Source organism: Oncorhynchus keta, unplaced genomic scaffold (genome assembly GCF_023373465.1).
Source record: "Oncorhynchus keta strain PuntledgeMale-10-30-2019 unplaced genomic scaffold, Oket_V2 Un_scaffold_584_pilon_pilon, whole genome shotgun sequence".
Classification (NCBI taxonomy): domain Eukaryota; kingdom Metazoa; phylum Chordata; class Actinopteri; order Salmoniformes; family Salmonidae; genus Oncorhynchus; species Oncorhynchus keta.
Window position 1 is genome coordinate 1,590,964 of NW_026290969.1, and position 22,608 is coordinate 1,613,571.

General features: G+C 41.7%; 1 protein-coding gene across 1 annotated transcript; it reads right to left on the bottom strand.

Moving 5' to 3' along the window:
• Window positions 1-1,951: 1,951 nt before the first annotated feature.
• LOC118361417 (interleukin-17 receptor C) lies at window positions 1,952-11,277 on the bottom strand. The gene is made up of 17 exons (XM_035741354.2): window positions 10,857-11,277; window positions 10,600-10,615; window positions 10,329-10,445; window positions 9,298-9,392; window positions 8,860-8,940; window positions 8,660-8,771; window positions 8,356-8,525; window positions 8,188-8,256; window positions 7,995-8,061; window positions 7,531-7,727; window positions 7,405-7,452; window positions 7,261-7,306; window positions 3,982-4,133; window positions 3,829-3,897; window positions 3,556-3,607; window positions 3,259-3,366; window positions 1,952-2,941 (listed from the first exon to the last, which is right to left on the bottom strand). Exons 1-17 carry the CDS (start codon window positions 10,968-10,970, stop codon window positions 2,088-2,090), a joined length of 2,367 nt encoding a protein of 788 aa, XP_035597247.1. The 5' UTR covers window positions 10,971-11,277; the 3' UTR covers window positions 1,952-2,087.
• Window positions 11,278-22,608: the final 11,331 nt, after the last annotated feature.

The window sequence follows — 22,608 nt, forward strand, 5'->3', positions numbered from 1 at the left end:
TGCATGTTCAAGATAGCATGCAAAGGTCATCACAGGTCTGTGGAGATCTTCACAATTGCTATGATAATCTGTGTAAAATCTCAAACAACATTGATAATTGACACTATGTACTTTTAATATAATCTGAACTGCAATCCAGGTCATTTGGGTATGGTATTAAATGAAGCACAGTGAAATCTTATTGATCAACGTCTTACCCAAATATTACCCACATTTCCACGTTGAAATGACGTGGTGTGCCCAGTGAGTTAGTGATCATCAAGCTCAGGTAGTATTTACATCACACATTGTTCATGATGGTTCTATCACCCTTATACTTCCTGGGTGGACTTGTTGTATTCTTCACTTGTGATCTGGGGACTTTGGTCCTGTTCATCATCATTTTCTTTCTTTGACTTCTGTTTCAGACTTAACTTTGTGAGTCTCCCTAAGTCTCTTACTTGCCTGTAGAGAACAGAGGAACAGAGCACAGAGGGAATAAGATAATTAAAGGATGGATTCCCTTCTTTTGCCCTCCCAAGTTAGTTGCACCACCTTCTGTTCATCTTACCATCTTGCCTTTCTTCTTGTTTTACTCTGCTTTTGTCACTTCCATTTTTTTCTCTTCACATTATTTTGCTACTTAATTTCTTCTTCTTTATCTGCTCATTAGAATGTATAGTTGGGTCTGGCACACTGTGTTCTCCAGGCTCATCCCTCTTATTGTTCGGTGTAGAAGTGGCCTGAATTTCTCCAGATTCTGCGGGTGTTTCTGACAGCTCTTCCACTTTCAGGCAGGCGTTGTCATCCAGCACAGACAAGCTATACTGTACATCTCCTCTATGTAATTCAAGTTCTCTTCAGTGGCTGGAATGCATTTTGGGCTCTGTGCAGGCTTTTGTCCCGGCCTTCTTGACGCTGTCCATTGCACGATCCATAGAATAATATTTTGACCCAGTGTGGAGAGCGTGGTCTGGGTTTGGGGGGAACTGCTTCAATGTAAACAAAGCGCTCTCCATTGGAACAGTTAGTGAGTTGGTTCTTGCATCGAATCATGCGTTTCATAACTTTCCCCAGTCTTGCAGCCTGCTTTGGTCAGAAACTCTGTCATCTGCTGATTCAGGCAGCTCTTTGATTGTACCTTGAACTGAGTTCTGATTGGCCATGCGTGACTTCAGACTGACAGGGTTGTTTTCCTTGAACAGTACATGCTTTCCACAGACAGATATTCCTCCAATAAGGAGTTGCCCTTGCCTCCTATTTACTTAGATACGCCAGAGTGCACTCTCTGTACCAACCTCAAGTGGCTTGGGTGGATTCCCTGTATGCTATGGTTGAGCTATTCTTCCCTCAGGGGGTTAGCTCTGGCCTCCTCCCTTGTAAGGATTTTTCTCTCCAAGATGATGATAGGGTGAACCGTTTCCTTTGGTGTGTTGTGCCCGGCAACTGTACTTCAAGCCTCATTTTCTTTAACATTTCCCTTAATGCTGCTTGATGTGGGAGCCCCCATGCACTCTGCCATGTCAACTTGTTCTGATTTCACTATATTATGTCAAAAATCACTTATATAATCTAAACAAAATAATTAGCCAAGATTGTTCAGAGTAATGTAGTGAATTTAAATCTTGTTGTATTAACAGAGGGTGGTTGATTTTGTAGGAGATATTCCCTAGATTAAGGTGTCTCCTTTGTTCAGGCAAACCCACAACGGTAAGGCTGATGTGTGCGGCTTCATGGTCAGGTTCAAACAGTGCACTCAGTACACAAAGAACAAACTGTGGCCCTACGTGGGATGTACCCAGACGACCATATTTACTTAGCTTAGCGAATCAAGTGGTAAGGTATCTTAGTGGTGAAGTGTTACCCCCTATTGACTTGATAGGCATAAATGTTCGTTGTCTCTGTTTGGGTCACTACACCACCCATGCCTCATGTTACAGTCAAGACAACAAAAAAACTGGCCCTGTATAAAAAGGTCAAACCTGAGATGCCCTGCCTCATCACCACGGTGGCCCGCTGAGTGACTCCTCCTGCAAAGTGCTTGGCTCTGTCCTCTCTTAATTGGTTGACAGTGGCGACACATGCCTGCTTTAGTGTCCTCTCTGACATCACTTTCTGCGACAATTTCGGTTTTGGACCCTCTTCTTCCTGTGGGTGTGTCCGTGGCAACTCACCTTGTGAGTTAGTCGTCGTGCCAACCAAAGCGACAATGTTTTGGAGAGGAGTCTGAGCCAGCAGTGCCAGCTGCCAATCACATTGTTCCTTCCTCTAGCCATCCCGCCCAGCTCTCGTATCAGGCCCCCAAAATCCCGAGGCAGGCAGTAGCGCGGGACACCTCTGAGGTCTTTGGGGATGTCTCGGCTGTGACAGAGGTCCTGGAAGTAGACAAGGGCAAAGCCGTGGCTCTTGCCTGTCCCCTGTAGTGCCCCCTGCAGACAGGACAGGGCAGCCCTGAACACCGGCCCCGTCACTGAGGAGGGCTCCCTCCCCTCCTCTCCGCTCCTACCTTCCTCTTTCCATTCCACTTCTTTCTCCATTCCTGCTTGCTCCTGTTTATCTCTTGTTAACTCAAGTCCTTTCAGCTCCTCTCCTCCACTCTCCCCTTGTCGCATCTCCTCTCCTTTACTCCCTCCTATCTTTTTCCCATCTCGCTCTTCTCTCCAGCTCTTGTAGGACTCCTTAGCCTCTGGGCTCCATATGATCAGCACCCGGCCTCCTGCCTCTCTGACTGCCTCCCACTGTCCATACATCCAGGGCACAGGGCCCAGCTCAGCCACACCAGCCCCAGACCTCTCCATAGCCCCAGGACCATTCCCATTGGAGATCTGGGCCCACAGAGCCATACGCACGTCAGCACACAGCTCTCCCTGTAGAATGGAGGCCAAAGAACACACGGGAGACACATGGGTTGACAGCTCTGAGGAACACACCAACAACACAGGCCTCTGGATGAACAGCCAACCTGCAGGGAGCGAGAGAAGGGGCGAGGCAGACACACACACAAAGGAGAGGGTTACGAGGATGAGACAAAAAAAATTATTGGAAATGATTGTAAGTTATTGCTTGATTTCTCTATTTCACTGATGGCCATTAAGCCTTTGGGATCAAATCAAATGTGGATTAAATTAGGTTTGAAGGATTAGGTGATAAAAAAAGAGAGAGCAGACAAGTAGGTCAAAAACAGTACATAATATTGCAAACATTGTGAATGCAATATAATATGACTGAGGACACAAGAAAGGGCTACAAAGGTCTATGTACAGTACAAGAAAAACTGACCTGTGACTCCATTCTTGGTCACATAGTGGATGAGGCGTCCCAGCATTGCCACAGTAACCAGAAGTGTCAAGGCTGCAACAGCATAGAGACCCCATCTCCTGTGGGAATCTGAGAAGGCATAAGAGGATACTACTTATTAGTGCTGGAAGGTAGGTGTGTGTGTGTGTGTGTGTGTGTGTGTGTGTGTGTGTGTGTGTGTGTGTGTGTGTGTGTGTGTGTGTGTGTGTGTGTGTGTGTGTGTGTGTGTGTGTGTGTGTGTGTGTGTGTGTGTGTGTGTGTGTGAGAGAGAGAACTCACAGTCAGGACAGAGTATTCTCCTCCCATACTGTGGAGGATCTGACCGCCACACCTTCAGAGAGTTAAAGAGAGCGTGAAATGAAAAGAAAGTCAAAGTAAGGTAAGATATCCTTTCACATAATACAAAACACATTCATAGTTAGGGGCGGCAGGGTAGCCTAGTGGTTAGAGCATTGGACTAGTAACCGAAAGGTTGCAAGTTCAAATCCCCGAGCTGACATGGTACAAATGCCTAGTAAAATAAAGGTAATTTTTTTATTAAATAGGTTATACCTGCACACATAGTCCCTCAGTTAGGAAGGATAAGGGCAGGTTCAGCTGTGTCTCTCTGGTGCCCCCACCCTGTACAACAGAAAACTGCACTCTTAACAGCATGGAACAGTGTCTCCAGCTCTATAAGACGGTAACAGTGTCTTCTTACCTTACCATGTTTACTAAGTAGATAGCTCCTCTGGACACACATCCCTTGTCCTGCCATACACAGAGTTGAGCAGCAAAGGATGCTGGGATAGTGGAAGTGAGATAGACACGGAGACTCTGTGAACCAGGACCAACATATGCCTCCCACTTAGACATACCTGAGGGAAGGAAGGAGAGAGATGTTCAAATCACATTTTATCGGTCATATGCGCGGACTGGAAGTAGACTTTACTGTTTGATTACGAGCCCTTCCCAACGATGCAGTTGAAAATATATATATAAATACAAATAGAGGAATTAAACTATATACTGTACCAGGAATTTGAGGTAGATAAACTACATATTCAAAAGTATGTGGACACCCCTTCAAATTAGTGGATTAGGCCATTTCAGCCACACCCTTTGCTGACAGGTGTATAAAACATATATTTTTAAATCGAGCACAGCCATGCAATCTCCATAGACAAACACTGGCAGTGGAATGGCCTTACTGAAGAGCTCAGTGACTTTCAAACATGGCACTGTCATAGGATGCCAACAAGTCAGTTCATCAAACTTCTGCCCTGCTAGAGCTGCCCCGGTCAACTGTAAATGCTGTTATTGTGAAGTGGAAACATCTAGGAGCAACAACTGCTCAGCCACAAAGTGATAGAACACACAAGCTCACAGAACAGTACCGCTGAGTGCTGAAGCGCATAGCGCTTAAAAATCGCCTGTCCTCAGTTGCAACACTCACTACCGAGTTCCAAACTGCCTCTGGAAACAATGTCAGGACAAGAACTGTTAGGAGTTTCATGAAATGGGTTTCCATGGCCGAGCAGCAGCACACAAGCCTAAAATCACCATGCGCAATGCCAAGCGTTGGCTGGAGTGGTGTAAAGCTCATCGCCATTGGACTCTGGAGCAGTGGAAACACGTTCTCTGGAGTGATGAACCATTTAATTAACCATTTAGCAGTCTTATGGCTATTTAGTCAGTCGCTGATGTTCTCGTGCCCTCTTCACGACTGTTCGGGTGTGTGTATGGACCATGTTAAGGCCTTAGTGATGTGGACACCAAGGAACCTGACACCTGGAACTCGACCCCTTCTCCTGTAGTTCACGATAAGCTTCTTGGTTTTGCTGACGTTGAGGGAGAGGTTGTTGTCCTGGCACCACACTGCCAAGTCTCTGACCTCCTCCCTATAGGCTGGCTCATCGCCGTCGGAGATCAGGCCCTTACAACCATTGTGTCATCAGCAAACTTGATGATGGTGTTGGAGTCGTGTATGGCCACTCAGTCATGGGTGAACAGGGAGTACAGGTGGGGACTAAACTTGTACTCCTGAGGGGCCCCTGTGTTTAGGGTCAGTGTGGGGTAGTTGTTGTGGCCTAGCTAGTTTGGGAATTTCTTGTTACTGGGCATCTCATGGCTGGGTTTCCCTTTGTTATCGTCTGCCATCCCTGCCACATCCAACGAGCATCAGAGCCGGTGTAATAGAGAAACTCGGTCTCAACCTTTAAGTCTTTACTGAAGACTCATCTCTTCAGTGGGTCATATGATTGAGTGTAGTCTGGCCCAGGAGTGGGAAGGTGAACGGAAAGGCTCTGGAGCAACGAACCGCCCTTGCTGTCTCTGCCTGGCCGGTTCCCCTCTTTGCACTGGGATTCTCTGCCTCTAACCCTATTACAGGGGCTGAGTCACTGGCTTACTGGGGCTCTCTCATGCCGTCCCTGGAAGGGGTACGTCACCTGAGTGGGTTGATTCACTGATGTGGTCATCCTGTCTGGGTTGGCACCCCCCCTTGGGTTGTGCCATGGCGGAAATCTTTGTGGGCTATACTCAGCCTTGTCTCAGGATGGTAAGTTGGTGGTTGAAGATATCCCTCTAGTGGTGTGGGGGCTGTGCTTTGGCAAAGTGGGTGGGGTTATATCCTTCCTGTTTGGCCCTGTCCGGGGGTGTCCTCAGATGGGGCCACAGTGTCTCCTGACCCCTCCTGTCTCAGCCTCCAGTATTTATGCTGCAGTAGTTTATGTGTCGGGGGCTAGGTTCAGTTTGTTATATCTGGTATCTGGTGTATATTCTCCTGTCCTATTCGGTGTCCTGTGTGAATTTAAGTGTGCTCTCTCTAATTCTCTCTTTCTTTCTCTCGGAGGACCTGAGCCCTAGGACCATGCCTCAGGACTACCTGACATGATGACTCCTTGCTGTCCCCAGTCCACCTGGCCGTGCTGCTGCTCCAGTTTCAACTGTTCTGCCTTGTTATTATTGGACCATGCTGGTCATTTATGAACATTTGAACATCATGGCCATGTTCTGTTACAATCTCCACCCGGCACAAACAGAAGAGGACTGGCCACCCCACATAGCCTGGTTCCTCTCTAGGTTTCTTCCTCGGTTTTGGCCTTTCTAGGAAGTTTTTCCTAGCCACCGTGCTCCTACACCTGCATTGCTTGCGGTTTGGGGTTTTAGGCTGGGTTTCTGTACAGCACTTTGAGATATCAGCAGATGTACGAAGGGCTATATAAATACATTTGATTTGATTTTGATTTGATTTGAATTCCACCTTCTTCCTATATTGTCCTTTTTCATGTTTGATGTCTGAGGTCATAGCAGTCTTTCTTGTATGCACCTATATCCATGTCCCATTCTTTGTAAGCAGTAGTTCTAGCCTTTAGCCCAGCAAGGATATTGCCTGTAATACATGTTTTTTGATTTACACGCTTGAATAGACACTGTGGGAACGACATCGTCTATGCACTTATTGATGAAGCCCGTGACTGATGTGGTAAACTCCTCAATGCTATCGGTTGATCCCCGGAACTTATTCCAGTCTGTATTAGCAAAATAGTATTGTAGCCTCGGGTCAGATGGTACTTCCTGTTTGAGCGTTTGTTTGGAATCAGAAAGAAGGGTTTATAGACTCATGGTCGGATTTGCCGAAGGGAGGGTCTTGCATGCATTTGGGTAGACTAAAAGGTGGTATGGAGTTTTACCGCTCTTAGTGGCACAGAAGATGTGTTTATGAGCTCCCGAGTGGCACAGCGGCCTAAGGCACTGCATCTCAATGCTTGAGGTGTCACTACAGATTTGAATCCAGGCTGTATCATAACTGGCCGTGACTGGGAGTCCCATAGGGCGGCGCATAATTGGCCCAGCGTCGTCTGGGTTTGGCCGGGGTAGGCCGTCATTGTAAATACGAATTTGTTCTTAACTGACTTGCCTTGTTAAATAAAAGGTTAAATAAATAAATAATAACAATATCAAGCGCAGTATTCATATTACTGCGGTCTTGTGGTCTCTCACCTGGCAGGAATGGACAGTGGACATCAAAACTGCTTCTGAAGGACAACTACAGAGAGGAGAGACATGAGAACATCAGCGACTGAAACCCACATGTACTATACAGTTAACTGTTGATATTATACATGTATCGGCTCACAGTCTTACCTGCACACACATCTGAGGGTGTTTATCCACAGCAGAAACATTATATTTCTGTCAACGGGAGGGAAGGGAATATTCATCATTATTATCCTCCTCTTCATCATCATCATAGTAATCACCAACCCTTACCAGATCTCTCTTCTCCACTATGTCCTCCAGTGTGGAGTTGAAGATGGGAGTGCAGTGGGATGTGTTTCTCTGGTGTTGCCAGCAGAGGGAGGCAGAGAGCTTCAGGTAAGCAGCAGGACACGGGGAACTCCATGCAAGGTTGGAACCCAACTCACCATACAGAGTCACAAAACTGGAGCGCCACACATCTCTGCCCTCTTCAAATCACACACAAAGACAGTGCATTATTACAGATAGTAGTGTGAGGAGTGAATGCTCCAAGATCGGTCTCTAAGGACTGCATGCTCTGCTGGTTTATCTGTGACTCACAATAATAATAATAGATCCAGCAGAAAGCCCCTGGTTCCCCAGATCAGATTCACAGGGCAATTTACAGGTAACACAGGCAGAGACTGAAGATAATCATCAACTACTGCATCTCACACAAGTCTAAGAGACATAAAAAAAAAAACATGAATACTCACCACCTAATGAGCTGTTCACAAATGGGCAAACTGTGGTTCGCCTTGCATCCAGGTGTGTGTAATATACCTGTAGCAGGCAGACATACAAACAGAAAAGACAAGTAAGGACACTTACATGGGACATAGTTTGAGCCATGCAGCAATGTCACTGTCCATTGCACATTATCTGATATGTAGTCGAGTGAGACCTTACCTGAACACAGACACAGCGAAGCAGGTAGGGGAACCTGAGAGTCACTGACAATGCCTGATTGGTGTCAATCTGGTGAAAACATACGTTATCCATAAACAAATTATATACATCTTTGTACACAACTTTCACCTTTTGAAACACGTCTACACACACACACAATGGGCTTACAGTGGTAAGAGGAGAAAGGTTGGAGCATTCTGAGTCTGTCTGTCTGTAGCACAGCCTGGTGTACACTTCAGGTGAGAGAGCCGGCTGGTACATGTGGTCCCCAGTGGCTACAGTTACAGTGAGGGATCGAGCCAGCTCATCAACAAACAGGTCAAACTCCGGCACTGGATCTGAATCACCACAGACAGAGAGTCATGGTATGCAAAATGACTATAGAAATGTAATAAATTATTACGGAATTTTGATCACATGAGGGAAGGGGAAAAGTGATGGATGTGGAAGGTTAGGTTTTGAGATTCATTACCTGGACAGATGTCTTGTACGATGTACCTGTCTTCTCTCTTTGGTTTGGAGGACAAAGACACATACACTTGTCGCCCTGCATCGGCCGGGAAACAGTCATACACCAACTCCCACTGGTGGGCAGCAGAGACACAGCACCATAATCAGAAACACACGTTCACCTGTTTTAATGTGTGCGCGCATGAAAATATCAGATCTTACCAAAATTTGATGGCCAATATTATGGAGATGTAAACGTTTGATTTTGGTCTTTCCTCCGTTGAATGGAAGCGGGCCTCTCCACTTAAAATAAAAACAAGGCAACAGTAAACATGTTATCCCCCACAAATGATGCAGGGCCCCCCTTGGAAAATCAGTGTAATTTTGTAAATGACAGATCTCTTATGGCAAGACGCATCATTCACCCAAGTTTAATCAAAATCAGACCAGTACCGTCACAGATATCGTGTGTGACTAACGTACGAATGCACTAACTGATGGAGATCGATCCACAGTCCCCTCCATGATTTCATGGAGGGGACTGTGTATAGATAAGAGGGTGAGAAAGTTAACTTAATTGTATCCATCTATCCTATCCAGCTGATAACTTTGGTAGCTAAGGAATATTCACTGGTCAGTGGCATGAAGAGAAGTTGTTACCTGTAAAGTGCGATTTTTGACATTTTCTATGGAGATGATTCTGTGAGTACTAGTTGACAGCTCCAGGTACGTAATAGTCAGTGTCCCAGTAAAGTCTAGAGAGGAAAAACAGAGGACAGATTAAGGAATCGTGGCAGTAAAGGTAGAACAAGAGAAAGTCATGTTAAGGAAGAAAGATAGACAAATAAGGCAACAGTAATCATGTCACCCCCCCCCACGGATGATGCTGCGCCCCCCCTTTTGCAAATCAGTATAACTTTGGAAATGACAGACCTCTATGGCAAGATGCATCACTCACCCAAGTTTAATCAAAAGCGGGCCAGTGGTGTGTGAGATATCGCGTGTGACAACGTACGCACAGTTGATTACTATAGCCCCCCTTGGGTCAATAACATGTAATTTTGTAAATGCCGGACCTCTATGGCAAGACGCATCATTCATTCGTCTAAATCGGGCCAGTGGTGTCTGAGATATCGCATGGGTTGGCTAGACTAATATTCCTGAGCATATGTGCCAAATTTCAAACAGATCAAGCGATATAAACATGTGCCCGTCATAGAGCCACTGTGTGGTTGATATGAATGTTCTTGCATATGTTAAGTCTTATGGGGTCCCTGAGGAGAGGGACCTATGTACCGAATTGCATGACTTTAGGTCAAACAGGATGAGGGGCATGACTTGACAAAGTTAGCATTTTCAAATCTCTTGTCATACCACCACCATCTGGACAATCAGTGTAATTTTGTAAATGCTGGATCTCTATAACAAGACGCATCATTCACCCATGTTTCATCAAACATCAGGCCAGTGGTGTCTGAGATATCGTGTGTGACTAATGTACTAACATACAGAGACAAATCCATAGTCCCCTCCCCAATTTCATCATGGGGGACAACAAACAAAAGGTCAGAGAAAGGGAGACTGAGATGAAGACTTTGGATAAAAGTAAGTTGGAAGAAGGTTCTGACGGGGAAGAGGATGATGTGGAGAGTGAGATTGATTGTGGATGGGAGACAGAGTTCAAGGCCTACCTGCAGCTTTCATTCTGACACTGACATGGACACAAGCAGAACAGGAGCCTTGTGATGGAGAGAACCGGAAGGTGGACAGACTCAGCTGGGGAAGACTCTCCAAGTTCCAGGTGGAACCTATAGAAAAAACAAATGCCACAGAACATTCAAAACTGTACAACATATGGAGTAAAATTTCCATGTGAAGTCTCAATTCCAAATAAACTGTTCCTCTTCATATTGTGAATAAGATCAGCTCTCCAAGGGGACCACGGACTAAAGTAACACTTACCATTATGGTGTTGAATCTATGGATAAAGTGGAGGAGACAGGGAAAGGAAGAAGGAGAAGAAACAGAGCATGGCTGTGTTGAGTTTGTTATTGACATGTGAAGTGAATATTGATGCAGGTTCACATAGCCTAATTCATTTTCAAAACATAATTTCCATTATCTATAGGCTACAGGCTGAGTACAATGTCTCCATTACTTATTAGTTACATTATCTCCATGAAGATTAACATCAAAGATGGTATGATTCATTCCTTTACCTCGGTGACAGTTAGTTTAGCGCGTGGTTTCTCCTCCGCGGCGTGCAGGAGCAGCAGCAAACACAACAGGAGCACAGCACGTGCTGGTTCATTTCCGCAACTCATCATGAACATTGATCAGTACTGACACCAGAGACACTTGGAAAAGTCACATTGTATCCAATGTTGCTAGAACAACGCTCAGGCAGCCAACAAACGCAAAATCCAGTGGGCCGACAGTCCACATACATGTTTACACTACAGAGTGCATTTCAAAACAACAATACAACTGAAAAGTAAGTAGGCCAACATGTTATGTTCCAGTGCCATGTTGTTCTTGTATGTTCATAAGAACTGATCGAATAGTTCCCTGCGAGTTAAATTGTGTCTTGGGAGAGTGCGTAATCGCTGACTAGTTTACAACAGCTCCACCTCTCCAGCCGCCTCCTCCAGACAGACAGGTTACATCAGTAGTTACCTCCCACAGTATACCATTGGGCGAATACGTTTTGTATTGCCCGGTGCCCCGGTTAGACGGAGTGTGTTCATTTTAGACCGTTCCATTGGTCCTTAAGAGAAATCTCCACTCCCGGGGCACCGGGCCATGCAAAACGAACTAGCCAAATGTTCAAGCTAGTACTGTTGCTGCTCTACGTTTTGGATTGCCGAGAGTGTGAACTTTGCTTTAACTAACAGTAAGGAAATAATAGTCAGGGTATACTGAGAAAGAACATTTTATTTAACTGCGGGAAGGACGGAAATGTTTGCTGTATAAACATTGCAGTCCCCTGCACAGTTAGTGTCGAGGCCTACTATTTTTAGTATTTCAATTACTTTCGAAGACATTTGGAAGTAGGCCAAGTATTTGGTTATTATTTATTTGAAAATACAAGTAGTTGAATATTAGAATGTATTTTAAAATAACACTTTGAAAATATTGGCATGTATTTGAACTTACTCAAATACACAGAAACTTCTATTTTCAAATGCAAATATTGTATTACCCCAGGTCTGCTTGGTATTTGAAATAATGTATTTGGAAATAAGTATTTGAAAATAATTCAAATAGTAGCCTATGCTAGGCCTATACATTTTTTGAAATGGTAAAATACTTCCAACAGAAGTAGTTGATTCGGACCATATTATTTGAAAATACTCTAATACTCAGAGTATGCATATATTTGAACCCAGGACGAATCTGAAAATCATCTCAGTGGTGTAAAGATATTGTTAATCTACAGCGGTAGATTAGTGAGATATCTGATTCCGTAATGTTTATAGGCTATTATCAGGTCACATCTATTCCTTTTCACCACAAAACGATTATTGTATTGCTATTGTTGGATTCTATTCAAAACGGTCTCTATTCACATCCTACAAAGCTAGGGGAAGGACCTCTGAAATGTGTCAATTCAGTTATGGACTTTGAACAGCCTTGGTTATTTGGATAGGGTAATATTCATGTTATTATACAGTAAGTCTGTCTGTATATGTGTATGCATGTGTCAGACGTGGTGGAAAGTTTGTCAGTTGTGCGATATCTCTCTCAAACACACACACGCACACACACACACACACACACACTATAATGCTCAGAAATTGTTGAATGTAGTTGACGGTAAGTGGGCTCTCTAACTGGGTCAAGGTTTCATTATGAGTTCAAGGTGCTAATTCTCACAATATGTGTCTTTGTGTGTTTTACAGAGGGTAAAAACCCTGAACAGATACTTCCTCCTTAAAGAGACTTCATGCGTTTTACCTCCATCCCTTCTGTACCCTCGAGGTCACCTCACACACACACACACACACACACACACACACACACACACACACACACACACACACACACACACACACACACACACACACACACACACACACACACACACACACACACACACACACACACACACAGTGATTTCACTTGTTAAATTAACTTAACTCAATGTAGTTGAAGGGGGAGTAGACAGGTTAAAGAAACAGTTTTAAGCCTTGTGACAATTAAGACATTGTGTATGAGTGCAATTCAGAGGGTGAGTTGGCAAGACAAAAGATCAAAAGACTTAAGTGCATGTCCCGTGTGGTTCAGTTGGTAGAGCATAGCACTTGCAACGCCAGGTTTGTGGGCTCAATTCCCATGAGAGACCAGTAGGAAAATAATGCATTCACTACTGTAAGTTGCTCCAGAAAAGAGTGTCTGCTAAATGACAAAAAAGTAGGTGCGAGGCAAACTGATTTGTGTCTAGAACAGCAATGCTGCTGGGGTTTTAAGGCTCAACAGTTTCCTGTGTGAATAATAATAATTCACCACCCAAAGGACATTCAGACAACTTGACACAACTGTAGAAAGCATTGAAATGTCAAATCATTTTTTAAAATTATTTCCACATGTAGCAAGCAAAGTGTTTGTATTGTCCAATCTGCATGGGTAGTATGCAAGTCAGTCAGACAATAGTTTATTAGGTACACCCATCTAGTCAAAACTGTTCGCTGCTCTGGCCCCCCAATGGTGGAACAAACTCCCCCACGACGCCAGGACAGCGGAGTCAATCACCACCTTCCGGAGACACCTGAAACCCCACCTCTTTAAGGAATACCTAGGATAGGATAAAGTAATCCTTCTCCCCCCTTAAAAGATTTAGATGCACTATTGTAAAGTGGCTGTTCCACTGGATGTCATAAGGTGAATGCACCAATTTGTAAGTCGCTCTGGATAAGAGCGTCTGCTAAATGACTTAAATGTAAATGTAAATCTAGTAGAGGGTTGGACCTCCCTTTGCCTCTGGAACAGACTGGATTTTTCAGGGCATGGAAACGTTGCTCAATTGGTATCAAAGGACTTAATGTGTACCAGGAAAACATTCCCCACACCATTACACCCCCGGCACCAGCCTGTACCATTGACACAATGCAGGATGGGGCCATACTGTTTACGCCAAAAACGGACTCTGCCATCAGCATGACGCAACTGGAACCGGGATATGTCAAACCAGGCAATGTTTTTCACTCCTAAATTGTCCACGGTTGGTGATTGCGTGCCCACTGGAGCCGCTTCCTTCTTTTTTTTAGCTAGATAGGAAAGGAACAGGTGTGGTCGTCTGCTGAAATAACCCATCTGTGACAAAGACCAACCAGTTGTGCATTCCAAAGATGTCATTCTGCACACCACTGTTGTACTGCGCCATTATTTGCCCGTTTATGGTACGCCTGTTAGCTTGCACAATTCTTTTGCCGTTCTCCTTAGACTTCTCATCAAGGAGCTGTTTAAACCCACAGGACTGCCGCTGACTGGACGTTTTAAGGTTTGTCACACCATTCTCTGTGAAACATAGACACTGTCATGCGTGAAAAGCCTAGGAGGCCAGACATTTCTGAGCACAAACGATCATACGACATTCAATCGAACAGTAACTGAATGCCTTGATGCCTGTGTGCCTGCTTTATATAGCAAGCCATGACCATGTATGTGTAGGAGCGAGCCATTTTGTGAATAGGGTGATGTACCCAATAAACTGGCCACTGAGTGGCATCTAATTACTTTATTTCTCAGCGTCGCTGGCAGCAGTAAAATAAAAAGGTTAGGTGAATCAGGTCAGATTTGGATGGAGAGTGAGTGCGTTGTTCAAGATGGAGAAACAAAAGGCAAGACCAAGTGATGCACAAAAACACTGCAAAAAGCTAGTCGACCTACTTATGTAGCATCTAGCACTAGCAGCCACCCACGTAACATAGTAAATGTAAATCCGGGACACCACAATTAGTATCATATGTTACGTTTTGTATGTTATGTATTAATTTGTGGATGTCCATCATCCATTTTATATGATATGTTAAGAATTGCAATTCCTACAATATGCTATGAACTGCAATCCGTACATTACAGTGAGGAAAAAAAGTATTTGATCCGCTGCTGATTTTGTACGTTGCCCACTGACAAAGAAATGATCAGTCTATAATTTTAATGGTAGGTTTATTTGAACAGTGAGAGACAGAATAACAACAAAAAAATCCAGAAAAACGCATGTCAAAAATGTTATAAATTGATTAGCATTTTAATGAGGGAAATAAGTATTTGACCCACCTCTCCATCAGAAAGATTTCTGGCTCCCAGGTGTCTTTTATACAGGTAACGAGCTGAGATTAGGAGCACACTCTTAAAGGGAGTTTGTTACATGTATAAAAGACACCTGTCCACAGAAGCAATCAATCAGATTCCAAACTCTCCACCATGGCCAAGACCAAAGAGCTCTCCAAGGAAGTCAGGGACAAGATTGTAGACCTACACAAGGCTGGAATGGGCTACAAGACCATCGCCAAGCAGCTTGGTGAGAAGGTGACAACAGTTGGTGCGATTATTCGCAAATGGAAGAAACACAAAATAAATGTCAATCTCCCTCGGCCTGGGGCTCCATGCTATGATATGTTACGAATTTCAATTTGTTGTCACTAACGTTAGCTAGGTGGCTAACGCTAGCTAGGTGGCTAATGCTAACTTTAGCTAGGTTAAGGGTTAAGGTCAGGAGTTATGTTAAAGGGGAAGGGTTAGCTAACATGCTAAGTAGTTGCAAAGTAGCTAAAAAGTAGTAAGTAGTTGCAACATTGCGAATTAGCTAAAATTCAAAAGTTTTTGGTGATGAGATTTGAAGACTCAACCTAATTAGCATTTATATACGTACCCATCCACCCTGACCAACCATCCTACTTTCGTTTTTGCTTTAACGCTGTAATATATAACTTTTTAGGATTGTCGTGGAAATTTCCTGTATTTACCAAATCATGAGAGCAAACCACGCACAAGTCAGAGTTATCATAAAGTCCATCTTTAATTATATGAGCTCCATCACAACCCTGTGACTCTCAGATCAATTCAGTGTCTATCAATGAATTCTCTGAGAGTCCTTACACATTGCAACTGAGATCCTTTATTGCAAAGACACACATAGCCAGACAGCATTGGCCATAAATTATCGTTCAGCTTTGTCTATGTTCTTTTCTCGCTCTCAGAACCATAAAACAAAACCTATCAACAGGCATATATCAAATACCCCCTCCTTGACATGTTCACAGAGACACATTGACTGGCACACAGACATTGTGGAGCCAAGAGATAATTGATTTAAAAGATATGTTTACATATGAAGACAATCTTGACCCCTCCCCTCTCTGCGGCCCAAATAACTTACCCCATGACAGAGAACAGAACTGCAACCCGGCCCACAGTATTATACAAAAATAGACATTCTGATGAGAAGTAACTCACAAACATATAATAAATATAAAACATCTTACCTATGTTACCAACTAATTCTGATTATTCTGACCAAATTCACATAGAAATGTGCATTATAGATCTCTCATTCTCATTGAACTCAAGTCTAAGAAGCGGTAGATCTGTTCAATGTGTGCTATTTCTATGCTTCCCATTCTTACGTTTAGTTTTTGCATCATTTACTTTCAGTTTTGCACACCAACTTCAAACAGATGAAAATACAATATTTGTGGTTATCGAAAATATATTTCACAGCGGTTTAGATGGTACAATTCTTTACACTATACTTGCTTGTCTTGTGACATAAACTGAAATGATTAATTAACTATTACAATTTAAACAACCAGGAAATCTTCTGTCTTATGTAACCATAACATACTAATTTGAGTGTCCCGGATTTACATTTACTATATTACGTCTCCTCTATGGGACAAGGCTGCACTGCCTGGCAATGGCCTTGGGAATACATTCTTAGAAAATAAAATGGTTCTTCAGCTGTTCCCATAGGAGAAATCTTTGAAGAACCCTTTCTGGTTCTAGGTCAAGCCCTTTTGAGTAGAACCTTTTACACAGAGGTTTCTATATGGAATGCAAAAGAGTTCTACTTGGATACAAAAAGCCAAAGAATCCCTTTGGAAGCCTTTTTTTCTAAGAGTGTAGTGACTGTTCCTCTAGTGAGAGTGAACAGTCTCTGAATGATGAGACGGATACCCCAGATAGTGAGTCCGGGTTCCAATGTGTAGCCTAATATAAATAGGCTACCTGTTAAATACTGTATATATAAAATATCTATTGGTTAACTGAATAGTATGCTGTTACGTAGAAAATTCATTTTACAATCTGCACTACGTCGGTGTATACACACACACACACACACACACACACACACACACACACACACACACACACACACACACACACACACACACACACACACACACACACACACACACACACACACACACACACACACACACACACACACACACTTCTGGTCCCCACAAGTATAGTCAAACACGTCCACACATAAACACATTCTGCCTGTAAGAAGTAACAGGATGTCCTGTACCCTCTCTGACTCATTTACATCTCCTTAACACTATGAGGGATCAACAAACGTACAGTGCCTTCAGCAAGTATTTATACTCCTTGACTTTTTCCACATTTTGTTGTGTTACAACCTGAATTAAACATGTATTAAATGGTCACTGGCTGACACACAATACCCATAATGTCAAAGTATAATTTTTATTTTATTTAAAAAAAAAAACATTTTTACAAATGAATAACAAATGAAAGGGTGACATTGTCACATAATAAGTTGCATGGAGTCTGTGTTCAATAATAGTGTTTAACATTATTTGAAAAACTATCCTATCTTTGTACCCCACACATACAATTATCTGCAACATCCCTCAGTCGAGCAGTGAATTTCAAACACTGATTCAACTACAAAGACCAGGGAGATTTTCTAATGCCTCACAAAGAAGGCCACCTATTGGTAGATGGGTAAAAATTAAAAAGTAGACATTGAAGCATTTGAGCATGATGAAGTTATTAGTTACACTTTGGATGGTGTGTCAATACACCCAGTCACTACAAAGATACAGTTGTCCTTCCTAACTCAGTCACCGGAGAGGAAGGAAACTGCTCAGGGATTTCACCATGAAGCAAATGGTGACTAAAGAGTTAGAGGGTTTAATGTCTGTGATAAGACAAAACTAAGGATGGATCAACAACATTGTAGTTACTCCACAATACTAACCTAAATGATAGAGTGAAAAGAAGCCTGTACAGAATACAAATATACCAAAACATGCATTCTACTGTTTACAGAAAACTCTTTCAACAATTTTAGATGAAGGTGAGTGAAAAATGGACTGGGGGGATGAAATATACTTCTCCCATGGGCAAAGAAACTCAAAAGGGTTGACGATATTAATTAACAATCATTTTGATCTGATTGTGCAGATTGTCCAAACAGATCCACATGGTAGATTGAGGATTTAATATATGTTATTGGACCATGAACAGATATGGCTCATTAACCTTTATGAACCAAATAATGATGTGCCACGCTTCTTTGAAAATATATATAATAAATGATCAACCCTGCAAGCAACACAAGACTATTATTATGGTGGGATATTATAATACAGGAAATCATGAATGTTGTGGATATATGGAGGATTAAATATCCTGACCTAGTGAGATATACATGGTGGAGGTTTAATATCCTGACCTAGTGAGATATACATGGAGGAGGTTTAATTTCCTGACCTAGTGAGATATACATGGTGGAGGCTCAATCAAGCTAGTCGTCTTGACTACTTTCTTATGTCATTCTCTCTGGCACCAAAAGTGAAAGAAGTGCTGATAGGGGATAGAATGCGGTCAGACCATCAGATAATTGGCATATACATGACTGTTACTGCATTTCCACGTGGGCAAGGATATTGGAATCAAAGCCTATTGGATGATAACATGTTTTTAACTAGGACAGAGGAATTTCTAACATCATTTTTACGACAACATAGGTACAGCAAATCCGATTATTGTATGGGCCATGCAATTCAGTACTCATCTATAAAACAAAAGCAATTTAAGTCAAAGGAGTCCATACTAACAAGGGAAAAATAAGGTCTAACATAACAGATACAGTAGATAGCAATAAAAACTGTACCATAGAGGCTCAGAGTAAGTTAGAGGAAAAACAAAAAGAAATGGAGGAACTTTTAAAACAGTGTAATATATTATAATATTATAATATATAATATATAATATATATATATAATAATAATAAAGCAAACTGGATGGAATATGGGGAAAAATGCACCAAATATTTTTTTTATCTTCAACATCGAAATGCGACCAAAAATAATTTACTGAAACTTGTTACAAATGATGGAGTCACATATGAGTCACCAAATTATATTTTGAAAAGGAAGCAAAGTATTTTAAGCATATGTTTTTGTTTCATTTTTTTTTTTTTTTTTTTTGTTTCCTCCATCTCCTCTAATCGAAGCTAATTGTACAGTATGGATTTTTTAAGATATGAATAATGTAAAATGAACAGCCATACAGAAAAACTAATTTGAAGGTGAAATTAGAGAGGAGGAACTTTTTGATCCAATTAAAGCCTTTAAGTCTGGGAAAACTCCAGGGCTGGATGGCATACCAGTTGAGGTATACCTAACCTTTTTTTGATATACTCAGAGGACCGTTATTAGCATGTTTAACCATTCCTATGTAAATGGTAGATTATCAGACTCTCAACAAGAAGGTGTGATTTCATTATTACTGAAACAGGATGCAAGTGGGAAATATAAAGATCCAGTCCATTTAAAAAAACGGAGGCTCCTTACACTTCAGTGTTGTGATGCAAAAATTCTTGCAAAATGTATAGCACGTAGAATTAAAAAGGTATTGTTCATTCTAATCAGACAGTTTTTTTTACATGGATGATGCATGAGAGATAATATAAGACAAGTACTGGAAACAATAGAACACTATTGGTAAACCAGGCCTGCTATTCATAGCGGACTTTGAAAAGGCCTTTGATAAAGTACGACCGGGGTTTATATATAAATGCCTTGAACATTTCAATTTTGGAGAATCTCTTATAAAATGGATTAAAATCGTGTATAGTAACCCTAGGTGTAAAATAGCAAATAATGGCTACATCTCAGAAAGTTTTAAACTGTCAAGAGGAGTAAAACAAGGTTGTCCACTATTGGCATATCTATTTATTATAACCATCGAAATGTTAGCTATTAAAATCAGATCCAACAATAATATCAAGAGACTAGAAATACAGGGCTTGAAAACAAAGGTGTCATTGTATGCTGATGATCCATGTTCTTTTAAATCCACAACTTGGATCCCTCCACAGCCTCATAGAGGATCTAGATAATTATTCTAACCTCTCTGGATTACAACCAAATTATAGTGTACTATATTACGTATTGGATTACAAAAAAATACTACTTTTATTTTACCATGTGGTTTACCAGTGAAATTATCTGATGGTGATGTTGATATACTCGGTATACATATCCCAAAATAAATACATGAATATTGTGGTTAAACTCAAATATACTAATTGTTAAAAAAGCATAATTTTTTTAAATGTATAAAAAAAATATATATAATCTTTGTAAATGATATCATAAATACGACTGATATGTCATACAATGCAGCGAACTAAAACATATGGACATGTCTGTTCTATCCAATTAACAACCCAAAAAATGTAACAACCAAAATATTGACAGCTGTGCCATATATATTGCAAAATAGGTGGATAGAGATTTTTCATGTACCGATTCCATGGCACATGGTTTATGAACTGATATGCAAAACGACGCCGGATTCAAAACTTGAAATTGTTCAATTTAAATTATTTTTCAGAATTCTTGCAACCAACATAATGTTATTTATATGAGGGATACAACCGTCCCATCTCTGCAGATTTTGCTGCGAAGAGGCAGAATCATTAGATCTGTCATGCCTGCACCCGCTCCCCCTCTCTGGTGCTCGAGTGCGCCAGGCGGCCCATTATTACGCACACCTGTCACCATCGTTATGCGCACTAGCACTTCACGGGACTCAACTGGACTATTACTTTATTGATTGCCTCCCCTATATCTGTCACTTCCTCAGTTTCTTCCCCGTGTCTGCATTAATGCCGTTTTGTTCCCCCTGTCCAGACGCTGTCTGTTATTTATTAAATGTTGACTCCCTGTACTTGCTTCTTGTCTCCCAGCATCTGTCCTCACAAGATCAGTTGTTTTGGTACTGTCCATACGTAGCTTGTTTTTGATCACAGGTCAATGAATGGCTGAAGAATTGCAATATTTGCCTGGAGCTAACGCTGCAGATAGCACTACTGGGTGATCTGAAAAGTCATCGTCAATCAATCAATAGTATACTTTCAGCAATAATTGTTCATTTCAATTTGCAGTCTGTCGCAACAATGAGAATAGAAAGGTTCAGAACTTTTATGAAACAGCACAGTTGAAAAGTATATGGCAAATAGAAATCCAATATGGATGGTGTTAAGCGATAGATGGGAAGGGTTTAATGGAGCTGAAGGTTGGGACTAAAAACAAGATAACTAATGTAACTAATGCTGTAAAACGTACCTGTATATAGGTAAACTTTTTTGAAAGAGCACAGTTTGAAAGATACGGCAAATAGAACTGGATGTACATCATAAATATATGGGATAGGTAGAGGGTTAAAAACAAACTATTGTCAAATAGACTGTCCATCAAATGCATATAGTATGTTTAAGCTGGAAATAAAGGCCTAAGCGTTCACTAGTTTGCTCCAATTGGGGGAGGGTTGGAGGGTAATAAAGGGAATATCTAATAAAAAAAATATGTGTATATGTATGTATGTATTTATATGTGTGTGTACAGTGCCTTGCGAAAGTATTCGGCCCCCTTGAACTTTGCAACCTTTTGCCACATTTCAGGCTTCAAACATAAAGATATAAAACTGTATTTTTTTTTGTGAAGAATCAACAACAAGTGGGACACAATCATGAAGTGGAACGACATTTATTGGATATTTCAAAAAATTTTAACAAATCAAAAACTGAAAAATTGGGCGTGCAAAATTATTCAGCTCCTTTACTTTCAGTGCAGCAAACTCTCTCCAGAAGTTCAGTGAGGATCTCTGAATGATCCAATGTTGACCTAAATGACTAATGATGATAAATACAATCCACCTGTGTGTAATCAAGTCTCCGTATAAATGCACCTGCACTGTGATAGTCACAAGGCCATATATACCCTGGAGAAGACAGTGAAGGTTCCTGAGTGGCCAAGTTACAGTTTTGACTTAAATCTACTTAAAAATCTATGGCAACAACCAATTTGACAGAGCTTCAAGAATTTTGAAAATAATAATGGACAAATGTTGCACAATCCAGGTGTATGAAGCTCTAAGACTTATCCAGAAAGACTCACAGCTGTAATCGCTCCCAAAGGTGATTCTAACATGTATTGACTCAAGGGTGTGAATACTTACAGTATGTAAATGAGATATATCTGTATTTCTTTTTCACAAAATTTGCTAACATTTCTAAAGCCAGGTTTTCACTTTGTCATTATGGGTTATTGTATGTGTATGGGTGAGAGAAAACAACAACAATTGAATCCATTTGCAATTCAGGCACAACAAAAATGTTGTGGAATTACTGTGTAGTAATTTAATTTAATGTGGAATAAGTCAAGGGGTATGAATACTTTCTGGAGGCACAACTACCTCAACATCCACCTCAACAAATGAGACACACACACACACACACACACACACACACACACACACACACATATATTGTGTACAATTAGGTATAGTACAGAGAGAACTGTTGTGGAAACAGTAGCAGGGTTTGCTTAGAGAGATCATAGAGAGATATCAAAGAACTCATGAACTGTCAACTGAAGAAAAACATCAGTGTCGACACAGCTCTTTCATCTCACCTGTTCTCTGACC

Bases quoted from the DNA above. Each gene is read 5' to 3' on its own strand.
- LOC118361417 (XM_035741354.2), bottom strand. From the start codon at position 10,970: ATGTTCATGATGAGTTGCGGAAATGAACCAGCACGTGCTGTGCTCCTG. The intron at 8,526-8,659 runs GTAATGAATCTC...GTGGTGATTCAG, and splicing joins CGTACAAGACATCTGTCCAG to ATCCAGTGCCGGAGTTTGAC. The intron at 7,453-7,530 runs GTAAGGGTTGGT...TCCCGTTGACAG, and splicing joins TAGTGGAGAAGAGAGATCTG to AAATATAATGTTTCTGCTGT.